This window comes from Lactuca sativa, chromosome 8 (assembly GCF_002870075.4).
Source record: "Lactuca sativa cultivar Salinas chromosome 8, Lsat_Salinas_v11, whole genome shotgun sequence".
NCBI lineage: Eukaryota > Viridiplantae > Streptophyta > Magnoliopsida > Asterales > Asteraceae > Lactuca > Lactuca sativa.
Window position 1 is genome coordinate 276,173,670 of NC_056630.2, and position 12,320 is coordinate 276,185,989.

At 43.1% G+C, this 12,320-nt stretch overlaps 1 protein-coding gene across 1 annotated transcript; it reads right to left on the reverse strand.

Annotated features, from left to right (window-relative positions):
- Nucleotides 1–2,644: 2,644 nt before the first annotated feature.
- On the reverse strand, nt 2,645–5,885 carry LOC111902120 (uncharacterized). The gene is made up of 3 exons (XM_023897994.1): nt 5,740–5,885; nt 5,313–5,587; nt 2,645–2,904 (listed from the first exon to the last, which is right to left on the reverse strand). Exons 1-3 carry the CDS (start codon nt 5,883–5,885, stop codon nt 2,645–2,647), a joined length of 681 nt encoding a protein of 226 aa, XP_023753762.1.
- Nucleotides 5,886–12,320: the final 6,435 nt, after the last annotated feature.

The window sequence follows — 12,320 nt, forward strand, 5'->3', positions numbered from 1 at the left end:
CCGAATTTTATAAGTGTGTATACACTCTCTCAAAGTTTTCCAAGAGTTTGTGGTGATTTGTGATTCCATTTGAGGCATTCACACTATTGGTGCTTGGCCCTCAAACTCCTTAGAAATCAAACTCATCATCAAAAGGTATGTAATCTCATCTAATTCTTTTATGTTTAAAAGTACCCCATGCGATGTTAGATAGGTTATGAACCTTGGAAAATTATTATTTTGCATGTAATTTAGACAAACATAGATCCAAGGTTTATTAGGGTTGCATGCACACTTAGGAAGTGTTAGATTGCTCAAAACCCAACATATTCCAGGCCCAATAAGCATACAAAAGGACAACTAAGGCCTACTAAGCATGTATTGTATATTCCAGGCCCAATAAGCATGCAAAAGGACAATTAAGGCCCACTAAGCATGTATTGTATATTTCAGGCCCAATAAAAGTGACTTTAACGTATTTGACTCGTTTGGTATTGTAATGTTCGTTCTTGCTCAATCGTTTTCCAAAATGACATAAAAAGGGCCACTTTTGTAGTATTGACATTTTTGGTCCATTAGACTAAAAGTTTACATTTAAGGCTAGTTTTAAATAAAATAACATTTTTTTAACCAACTTTTGTCAGAAATATCATTTTTGGCGCAAATTTTATACGATTTACTTTCTCGGCTCAATTGTATTTAAATTTACATTTTTGGCCCAAATGTACAAAAATTTACCTTTTCGGCCCAAGTACATAGAAATGTGACTTTTCAGCCCAAGTACATAGAAATGTGCCTTTTCAGCCCAAGTACATAGAAATGTGCCTTTTCGGCCCAATTTTAGTGAAATTGACATTTTCGGCCCAAGTGTATGAAACTTTACATTTTCGGCCCAAAAGCATATAATTTATCCTTTTTGGCCCAAGTTTGATAAAATTATCATTTTTAGCCCTTATAACCAAAAAATAACATTTTTGGATCAACTTTGTTTAAAATGACACTCAAGCCTACAAAAGTCATAAATTTTACAAAGTTAGCCCAAAAACCGTGAAAGCCCAATACGAGGCCCATTTGTGAAAATTCACACTTTTAGCACTTTTAAAATCATAAATACCATGAAGATCCATATTTATTCAAAATAAATCCTTTTTGGTCCCTTCAAAACCGTGAGTTATATAATAACTTCACTTTTTGATTATTTTTTCATTTCTGGCCCTTTTATGCGATTTTTTTAGTTTTAAACAAGCTTGTATTGTTTTAAACCTTTTCTTTGCATAATAAGTTGTATCAAGTGTTATGTTCTACAAATATCATCATATTGTAGCATATTTTCGAGTTTATGAAGTTCACAACACATAATCACAACATATATCATGAAAAACACACATAATCATGCATATACACATAGATCTACACAAAACAACTTGTATTCTCCCCCAAAAAGACATAGTAAAAACCGAAAATAAGGGGTATGAACTCATTTTGGTGTGTTGGATTCGGTTTTGGTGAAGAGTTTGGAGGAGATTTCAACTTAGATTACCTCTTAGAAGAGATCTTCGAATTCTAGGACATTCTATGAGCATGGATCATGAAATGGAGTGTTTATAAGTAAGGATACATGATAAAATGAAATTAAATACCTTGGTTAGAAAGTAGCTTACCAATAATAGTGATTTTTGGATGAAGTGTTCTTAGACACATACTCTAGCACACACGAACTATTGGAAGGAAATGAGAGCTTTCTTGAGAGTTATTAGAGAAGTTTAGAAGTCAAAAGTGAAGTTTGAAATGAAGAGAGAGGTGGCTGAGAATAAGAAGAGAAGAAGGAAAGAAATCAATGGGTTAATACATGTTGGGTTAATCCTAATCCTAGAAGATTGGTGGTTATTGCATGGATTACCATCATGCAATAAAGAGGTGTCAAAGTTTATATAGACTTATTTTTTTTATCTATGATAAAACCGAGAATGGAGTAAGGAGGAAGAGAAAAGAATTGTTTGGGCCATTTTTGAATATATTCGAAATTTATAAGGCCCAATATGAAAATTTTCGGCCCATTGGGCCCTCCTATGGGTTTACGGCCCAAAAGTTTGAACATAATGGGTTTTCGGCCCATTTATGTTCAAGAAGGTTGTTTACGACCCATTAAGGCCCATGAAAATGAAGTGAGTCATTTTAGGCCCATCATGGCCCAAAATGCTATGGTTTAATGAATGTAGGTCCAATTAGAGCCCAAATGGGGTTCCTTGGCCCAAAATACCCAAATTGAGAGTTTATTGGCCCGATAGACCCAATAAATGATTCCTTGCCGACTAAAATGTTTGAATTGGGAAATTAGGGTTTCAAACCCACATTTGAGTGTATGAGATGTATTGAATTAGGTTTTGAACTTCACAAATGAGTTTTGATTCAAATGATTGTTTTTTGAATGAGAATTTGTACATAACATCAACTTAGATTCCAAGTTACACAAGAGTTGATTACATGAAGAAAAAATTTCCTAGCCAAAAATGCTAGTTGTGACACACACACACACACACACACACCGACAAACACCCCCCACACACACCTACCCTCACCCCCCAAAACACACATACACCCATATATACGCTCACAAACACCCCTCCCCCCATACACACCCATAAATGCACACCAACACCCACCCTCATCCCCATAAATATACACTCTCTCTCACACACACCCCTATCCCACCCCCATAAAACACACAGACACCTAACAACACTACCACAATCACTGACCTACCATCACCACTACCGACGCCGCTATCACCACCACTGCCATAATTGTTGCCGCCACCATCGTCGCCACCCCTGCTGCCACCGCCACCGCCACCATCACCACCACCATCGGCATCATTGACACCACCACTTCCTCCCGCGGCCGCCCCCGCCCCCTCCCTACCAACTGTTTTAGTCAAAAATTACACAATTACTAATCAATCAAATTGTATGAGAGGTTGTGATGATCGACTCATGCAATAGCTAATGATAAAAGAGAGTGAAACAATGGATTTCAAGGAAAGCCCTTGATCCTTGCTAGAATCGCCGGCATAAAATCTTAGGAGGTGACAATGGTCACCTGCCTTGATGATTTTATTAATGTAAAATAAATATTATAGAGAATATTTTAGTAAAAACAAGTGAACAATTTCGTAGAGTTAGTTTCCAGTAAAATTTGTGTGTTGTGTGCGAGATGCAAGCGTCAATTTATAGTCTAAACCAGCCAACAAGATGTCCAATATTTTCGGGATTCTCTATGACCAGCTTCACGAACATTATTTGAGTAAGTATTTCGGGTCTTTAGCATAGTTTAGATGATTCTTCCTTGAGAATTGGTCTTCCCTTGACTACTTCTGCACATGTATTACTTATGAACAAAATATAACCGTTATAAATATTAATAAAGATAATAACGGTAGTAGTCGGGATCCTGAGGTAGCTGAGGATCCTGGATATTTGAGGATCTTGAGTTTTTTGAGGATCCTGACCCTAACAATTGCCCCCAATTTATTCCTGAAATAATAAGAGTTAGTTTCATAAATGTTAAAGGAATAACTTAAATTAAATTTAAAAGAGGAATTTCAAATTATTCCTTAATGGATAGCTTTTACTACTTGCTTCCTTTCGTCCCTTTCAATTCCTCTCGTCATGGCTAAGAAAGTTATTTGTTCTCAAGGTAGTGTCATTGCCTCTCCCGAGAATGATTTCAGCGACCAAGAAATTTTAACATGTGATGAGGTTTGCTCTTTTGACAATGAGGATATATAATCGTTGAAAGCTATTGTGGGGTTTTTCTTCCGACGTAGTTTTCCGTCCTTTCGAGGCTACTGTCCAACCTGATTTTTTGTCTCCGACGTGGGTCTGTTTTCCTGAATACCCATTTACTCTAGGGTTAACCTATAATTTCACTAGCATCATTCACAATTTCTTTCTGACTACCCAGCTTTCTTATATCCAAACTATGCTTGTGGTCTGGAGGATCCTATTTTGGATCGACTGCTTAAAGTAGTCCAAAAATATGGACATTAGACATCTGAGTTTGCTCTTATTTATGATCTTTCTACTCTTGGTTCTTCCCGTTTCCTGCTAAGAGTCAACACAAACAAACCTCACCTCATTCAGAAAATCTAAACAAAATGACGACACTTGGAACGAAAAATACTTCTTTGTGAGATGTGACTCGATTCCTGAAGGGAATTCCCAGCCACAAACATGGATTAAAAAGAGTAGGATTTAATTTGGAATTTTAAGGATCTTGAAATTAACTTCCCTTATTTTGTTTGTTTTGATGCAGCGTTCAAATTTGAGGAGCTCCGTTCCTGCTGCTGGAAATTCTAAGGATAAGATTTCGAAGTTTCTTGCGCTTCCTGCACTTGAGAGGTTGTTCAGGATTGAGCATTCCGGTCTCCAAGAGGGTTCCTCCACTACTGCCTCTATGGCTACTAGTAACATTATTTTTCTTGGATGTGTTTTCTAGAGGATCCTGATTTGATAGGGATCTTTGGCGGTTCCTAAGACTACCCGGTCCAAGGCTCATTTTGGTTTGGAAGATCTTAAAGATGATATGACCAACAGTTCGATCAAGGTTAAGCAGGAAAAAGGTGTCATTATTCCTCTTCCTAAGAGATCTTATATAGATATTATAGTTAAGGCTTTAGGATCTCGAAAGCGAAAGACTTCTGAGGATGTAGATTTCGTCTTATAGAACCTTAGCATCGAGGATGCTCTTGGGAAGTTATCATGTAAGTCCCTGAACTCGGATCTATCAAAGTATCAATGCAATTATTTGATTTAGTGTGAAATCTTAACTAAACAATGATACGAAACAATCAATTAGATATACGTTTAAATGACATGAATGCACACAATTCTATTTAATAATTGTCAAGTACATTCAATCACACTACAGCCGTGAATCACTAGATTTTATCAAAAATGCATCATCTAGAACGGCTATACATAGACTATATATATACTAGACCGATAACCTAAAGCCCATACATAATAAGCCCACCGAAAACACACTAAGCCCACCAAAATCACTAGGTGATTTCGGTCCAAAACCAAGAACACATAATACATTCAAATCAAGGCATAAACCACTAAATATAGCCCAATAATCTCCCCCTTGGTTTATTGCTTTCTGTTCTCTTCAAGGTTTCTCTACGAGATGCACATCTTCTTGGTCAAATGCCCATGCCCACAACTTCTTATCAAGTATTGTAGCTACCATTCCAGAGAAGGCTTTCATGGCTGCTTAAAATAGTTCATTCTCAACAGTTATTTGAAAGTTTGATAAAGTGTGGATATCACGTTCTCCAAACTTCAACAAATCATTGGGATCAACAATGCGAAATTGGTTTTTCTTCAGCTTGATCACCACATATGCAATAGCTTCATCATAAACCCAGAATTGTATTATATCCAAAGTGCCTTCAGGTAAATGTTTGGGAAGAGGAATCCTTTTGGCTTGCTTTGTGGGTGGGAACACGACATTCACCAGTGTTTTATTTGTGCGAGGATCAATGAAACCCTTGGCCTTTTTTATAAACGATGAAGCAATCTTTAAATCTTCAAAGTTATTTTTGCTTCAATCTCATGAAAATTCTTAAAAGACCATGCCATGGTATCATTGGTTGGATTGTGGAAAGGTGCATGAATGAGTTCACAAAGATCAACTTTTGTCCAGGACAAAAAGTCAACTTTCTTCTCATAATATTCAATTTGTCTCCTTTTTCACTTCACGATCCACATTTTCTTTTCTACATCATATCCCCATATCATGATGCCAGAATGATCACCATATTTGTCTCTGAACTTCTTCCCAGTTTCCTTGAAGAACATTCCAAGATGATCACCCGGAGCATTTTGGTCTGAATTCTTCATCACGAGCATTTTCCCTTTTAGTTTCTCAACCCTAATTTGCTTCTGTCATCTTTCTAGAGTAAAAGCAGGACCAGAAGATAAAAATGTATCAAGATTGGCATCCAGAGTAGGTCTTGCAGCTCTTTCACTTGAAGATTGTGAAGTTGGATTGGCGGGACCTGAACTAGAAGCAGTGATCTTTTCTCCTTCAGTGCTCAAATGTTGAAATTTATCACCAACTTTCGAAATAGGCGTTGTTTCAGGTCAAAGAATAGAGAAGTTAGACCATCGAGATTTGCTTGAAGTTCTGAGCTTTTTGAATCTTTATTGGAGTTCTCTTTCTCAATCTCACTGATTCGAATGTTCTGCTTTCCATTTATCAAATCTTTTTCAGCAGAGCTTTGTTCCAAATGAAAGAATGTTCTGAAGCAGAACGACATAAACTACTTGAGATTCAGATAACTTTCTTTTTTCCTTTGGAAATGTCCAGCTCAGGGGTTTCAAAAGATCTTCCTCAAGCTAGAGCTCATTATGATGGTATGAATTCTTCTTCAACAATAGGGTTTTGACAATCCTGATCCATAAGAGTGGGCCCAGGTAACAAAATTGATATTTCTTGAATGACTGGAGAGAACTCAGTGAATGGGCTTTGTAGGTTTTTGTAACAGCTCAAGTTTTTCAAACAAATTTTTCATTTTAAAAACATAATTGTTTTCATTTTAAACAAGGCATAATTAGCTTAGTTATTCTGTCAAATACAATTATTCAAAATCCCAAGATCTTAAAGACAATCTTCAGTGTGTATCGATCATGCCGGCGCCTTCCCACGGTCCTCGCTAGTACCTGAAATACATGCACAACAACTGTAAGCATAAATGCTTAGTGAGTTCCCCAATATACACTTACGCACATACGCCTTTCCAGGCCCTGACCTTCCGGTCCTCATAACATAATCGCCTTCCGGCCCATAACATATTGCCTTCCGGCCCACATATCATACATAAGCACACATAACAATTAACTTACCACATATATCATACATGTCACATAACATATCCGACCTTCCGGTCACACAGTCAAATCCTTTCGGGTACAGTATAGTGAGAAGACTCACCTTGTAAATGCTGAAAGCTAGCAACTCCTGAAATCACTCGTGCACAATCCGACGAGCTACAACCTTCCTATAACATCACATATCTCATTAACACTTATAACTTCTAAGGATGACTATTCCTAAGAAGTCAGACTTAGGTCAACTCTGGTCAACGGTCAACGGTCAGCTCGACCGGACTCGGCGAGTACCATGGCGACTCGGCGAGTCTAGGCGTCCTCCAACTTTCTGAGGTTCCTTAACTACTCGTCGAGTACCCTCCTCGACCCGACGAGTTACCCTTGAAGGAATCGCGGGGCCACCCCGACTCCACTCGCCGAGTCTGAAGAACAACTCGGCGAGTCCCAGTAAATCTTCAAGCTACTCGCCGAGTCTGAAGAACAACTCGGCGAGTCCATGCCATGCAGACGAGTAACTGCTTCCTGAATTACGTATGGTCCCAAGATATACAACCATGGGACTCTCTGGACTTCTAAACATCTCATTACTGAGGGTATAACATCTGGGTAATAACATAATAACCCATCTAATCACTAAATGGGTTTTTCATAAACCCTAGGTTCATAAACACATTAACTGACAGAATTGATCCGAGTATTACCTGAGAACGTTCCCTCTGTATCCCCCAAACCTCAGGACTCGATCCTCCTTGATATTCCTTTGGCCAATTTCTTCTTCTTCTTGTCTAACAAGCTCCTCCAAGTTCCAATAGCTTTCTCTCCTGCCCTAGACGTCCACAACGATTAGGGTTCCTTTCAATCGATCAAAAGACGGAAAATGATGGCCTAAGAGGCGTTATATACGATTCAAACTGAACGGTTAGGGTTTCTGCTGAACAGCGTCGACTCGCCGAGTCCATATCTGGACTCGTCGAGTCCAGTCGCGGACCCGCGACCAAGTCTGCGATCCTACTCGGCGAGTCTAGGCTCCAACTCGCCGAGTCCCCTCTTAAACCACCCAAAAACATAATTAAACAATACCTGAGATTTCGGGCTGTTACAACTCTCCCCCACTTGGATTAGACTTCGCCCTCGAAGTCTCACTCTGCAAATAGTTCCGGATGCTGCTCCCGCATCTCACGTTCCGGCTCCCAAGTCATTTCCGATCCCTTACGGTGTTGCCATTGAACCAACACCAGAGGTACTTCCTTGTTCCTCAGAACCTTGATCTTCCGATCCCTGATCGCCACTGGTCTCTCCGCGTAATTCAGGCTCGCATCCACCTGAATATCCTCCAATGGAACCACTGCCGACTCATCGGCTATGCACTTCCTCAACTGCGACACATGAAAAGTGTCATGGATCTGACCCAACTCCGCTGGTAACTCCAACCGATAGGCTACCCGGCCTATCCTTGCAATCACACGAAATGGTCCAATGTACCGGGGCCCCAATATTCTTTCCTCAAATCCAAATACATCTTTGTAGCACCGGGATGAATCGAGAATTTCGATCTATGAGCCTCTTCCATCAAAGTAGTACGCGTACCGCCCGCGAACGGTATCCAGACCCGACCCTGAAACGTCATAAGCCCTCGACTATCCTTAACAAACTCTGGGATTAACCCCACAACCCGCTCTTTCTTTTGCATTTCTGGTCGTACAGCCTCAGACTGTGCCCTACGAATATCATCCAATACAGGAGCCATCACAGTCAGTCTCAAGCATATGTCTCGCAATGGAGTGCTCTCCGCCCTGCGGCTCAATGCATCGGCTACCACATTAGCCTTGTCTGGGTGGTACAGGATTTCACAATCATAATCCTTGACCACATCCAACCACCTCCTCTGACGCATATTTAGGTTGGGCTGATCCATCAAATACTTCAAACTCTTATGGTCCGTGTAAATCGTACATCGGACCCCATACAAGTAGTGGCGCCAAATCTTGAGAGCGAACACTACTGCCCCCAACTCTAAATCATGCGTGGGATATCTCGCCTCATGAGGCTTCAGCTGCCTCGACACATAAGCTATCACATGACCCCTCTGCATCAATACGGCACCCAATCCCGAAATCGATGCGTCGCAATATACCACGAAATCTTCCATCCCTTCTGGGAGAGCTAATACCGGGGCTTCGCACAATCTCTGGCGAAGTGTCTCAAAGGAGGTCTGCTGCTCGGGCCCCCATGAGAATGCAACACCCTTCCGGGTCAATCTGGTGAGTGGCACTGCGATCTTGGAAAAATCCTTGATAAATCTCCGGTAATATCCTGCCAACCCAAGGAAACTTCTGATCTCAGAGGGTGACTTCGGCACCTCCCAACTCATCACCGCCTCAACCTTGGTCGGATCGACCAATATCCCCTTCTGATTAACCACATGTCCTAGAAACTGGACCTCCCGCAACCAGAAGTCACATTTGGAGAACTTTGCATAAAGCTTCTCCGTCCTCAATACCTCCAGGACCTCCCTCAAATGCTCCTCATGCTGCTCTTTAGATCTCGAATACACCAGAATGTCGTCGATAAATACAATCACTGACCGATCCAACATCGGCCTGCATACCCTGTTCATGAGATCCATGAACACCGCCGGGGCATTGGTGAGTCCAAAAGGCATCACCACAAACTCATAATGCCCATATCGCGTCCTAAACGCTGTCTTCTGGACGTCCTCTTCACGTACCCTCACCTGATGGTATCCTGATCTCAGATCGATCTTGGAAAACCAAGATGCTCCCTGCAACTGATCGAATAAATCATCGATCCTAGGCAACGGGTAACGGTTCTTGACCGTTAGCTTGTTCAACTCCCGGTAATCAATGCACATCCGGTGTGAACCATCCTTCTTCTTGACGAACAGAATGGGTGCTCCCCATGGCGAGCTGCTCGGCCGAATGAATCCCTTTCCCAGCAACTCCTGGAGTTGCGAGGACAACTCTTGCATCTCTGGAGGTGCAAGACGATAGGGCACTTTAGCAATAGGCGCGGCCCCCGGAACCAGATCGATACCAAACTCTACTTGCCTCACAGGAGGTACTCCCGGCAGTTCCTCGGGAAAAACATCTGAAAACTCACGCACCACAGGGACCTCCGTAACTGACTTCGGTCTCTCGGAAACCTCCCGCGTATCCGTCACATATGCCACAAAACCCTTACAGCCCTGCTGTAGACACTGCCTCGCCCTAGCGGCCGAACAAAAAGCTGATCCTGAACGGGTACCCTCACCGTACACCGAAAGAACTCCCCCACTATAGTCTCGTATGGTCACCAACTGACGCTCGCAGTCGATGACAGCGCCGAATCGGCTCAACCAGTCCATGCCCACGATAACACAGACATCCCCCATCGCAATAGGAATCAGGTCAATCGGGAATTCAACCCCGAAAATCTCTAGTACACATCCCCGAAGAACCTCCGTAGCACGAATCACTTTCTCGTCAGCTATAGAAACTCGCAAAGGTCGACTCAACGATTCACGACTAACGCCGATCTGCTGACTAAAGGCTAAGGACACAAAGGACCTACTCGCACCCGAGTCAAATAACACTAAGGCAGGCACAGAGTTCACAAGGAAAGTACCTACGCGCATAATAACATAAGCATAACATATCGACATTAAAATAATTACACAAATTACAACATACCTGCCACAACATCGGGCGCAGCGCGGACCTCCTCCGCAGTCAGCTGAAAGGCTCTCCCACGAGCCCTCGGGGCCTCGACCTTCACCGGTCGAGTCTCAGTAGTCCTGGCAACAGGTGCAGATCCCTGACGAAGCTGCGGACACTCAGCCTTCCGATGGCCGGTCTGGTTGCAATGGAAGCAAACCATAAACCCCTTGGGGCACTCCCTAGCAATGTGCCCCTCCTTGCCGCACTTGTAGCAGGCACCGGCTCGACACGCCCCATCGTGACCCTTGCCGCACTTTACGCAAGTGCGGTTCTTCGAACCTCCCGTCCTCGAATCGGCGGACTTGATCCGCTTGGCTGCCGGTTGAGACTGAGCCGGCCGCCGGTCTGCCTGCTGAGACTCGGCCTCCTCCCTGGCCTGAGTCTCTAACTCAATCTCACGCTTCCTGGCATTCGCCTGAAGCTCAGTAAAAGTATGGTAAGTGGAGTTTGACACAAACTCCCGGATCTCCCTTCTCAGAATACCCAAGTACCGGCTCATCCGAGCCTGCTCTGTGGCCACCAGCTCGGGGCAAAACATCGCCCTCTCATGGAACTTCCGCGTGATCGCCGCCACCGAATCAGTACCCTGCTTGAGGGTTAAGAACTCCTGAACCAATCGTTCCCGCTCCACCGGGGGAACATACTCCTCCCTGAACATGGTAGTGAACCCCTCCCATGTCACTGCCGCAGTCTCTGCCAAAGTGAAGTTCGCCGTCACGAACTTCCACCAGTCCTTTGCTCCCAGACGGAGCTGGTTCAAAGCGAACCGTACCCTCAGGTGCTCCGGGCATGAACAAGTGTAGAAGCACCCCTCTATATCTGCGATCCACCTCATCGCAGCAATCGGATCCTGCGTCCCATCGAACTCTGGTGGCTTCGTGTTGCTGAACTCTCGGAACAACAATGAATCACCCCCCTGTGGCCTAGCAGCGGCCACAGCTGCGGTAGCTGCAGCGGTTGCAGCCTCAGTCAATGCGGCGTACCGCTCGTCGAACGTCTCCATCAGGGTGGTCTTGATAGACCCAAACATCTCCGGGATCTCGGCCCGGATCGCCGCCGCCACCTCCTCGTGGATCATCTGACGAATATCCTCGTCACTCACACCGCTCGTACTTGCTCCGTGACGCGGTCTAACCATGATATCTCTGAAATACAACATAAAACTATTAGAGATTCTATCGAGTATAATCGTACTCGATACGCAACCCTACTCAGTCCCAGATATCCAGGGATTCTTACTTGGGCCTCCTACTGACCCGGTGTCCTCGGTAGTACGGGCCCAATACTACCGACCACACCGCGTCAATGTTCATCCCAAGTCCTCCTCCCCAAACTCCGGATAGTGAGTACTCTACTTCTGATACGCTCTATCTACCCGCATACTAGCAAAGCATCTCCTATAGGCAACTTCCCTAGACTAAGGCATCACAAATCAGGCCACTCTAGTCCTATCATGAATACCTAGTCTTCTAGCATGCATAACAATTCATATCATATAATATTGTAAGGTATTTTGGGGATCTTTACCGTTCGGGCGCTGACTGATCGTACACACTGCTTCTTTCTTGCTTACCACAAAACCATTTACAAAAGTTTATGCCTTTATTTGAAAAGCTTCCTCAAATCCTCGGTTTGAGTTCAGTTACCCCCTAAGGTGCACCCGAATCCCTCAAACCAAGGCTCTGATACCAATTGTAACAGCTCAAGTTTTTCAAACAAATTTTTCATT

Bases quoted from the DNA above. Each gene is read 5' to 3' on its own strand.
- LOC111902120 (XM_023897994.1), bottom strand. From the start codon at position 5,885: ATGAAGAATTCAGACCAAAATGCTCCGGGTGATCATCTTGGAATGTTC. The intron at 5,588-5,739 runs GTGAAAAAGGAG...ATGAGATTGAAG, and splicing joins AAGAAAATGTGGATCGTGAA to CAAAAATAACTTTGAAGATT. The intron at 2,905-5,312 runs GTGATATCCACA...TGACTAAAACAG, and splicing joins TTTGTTGAAGTTTGGAGAAC to TTGGTAGGGAGGGGGCGGGG.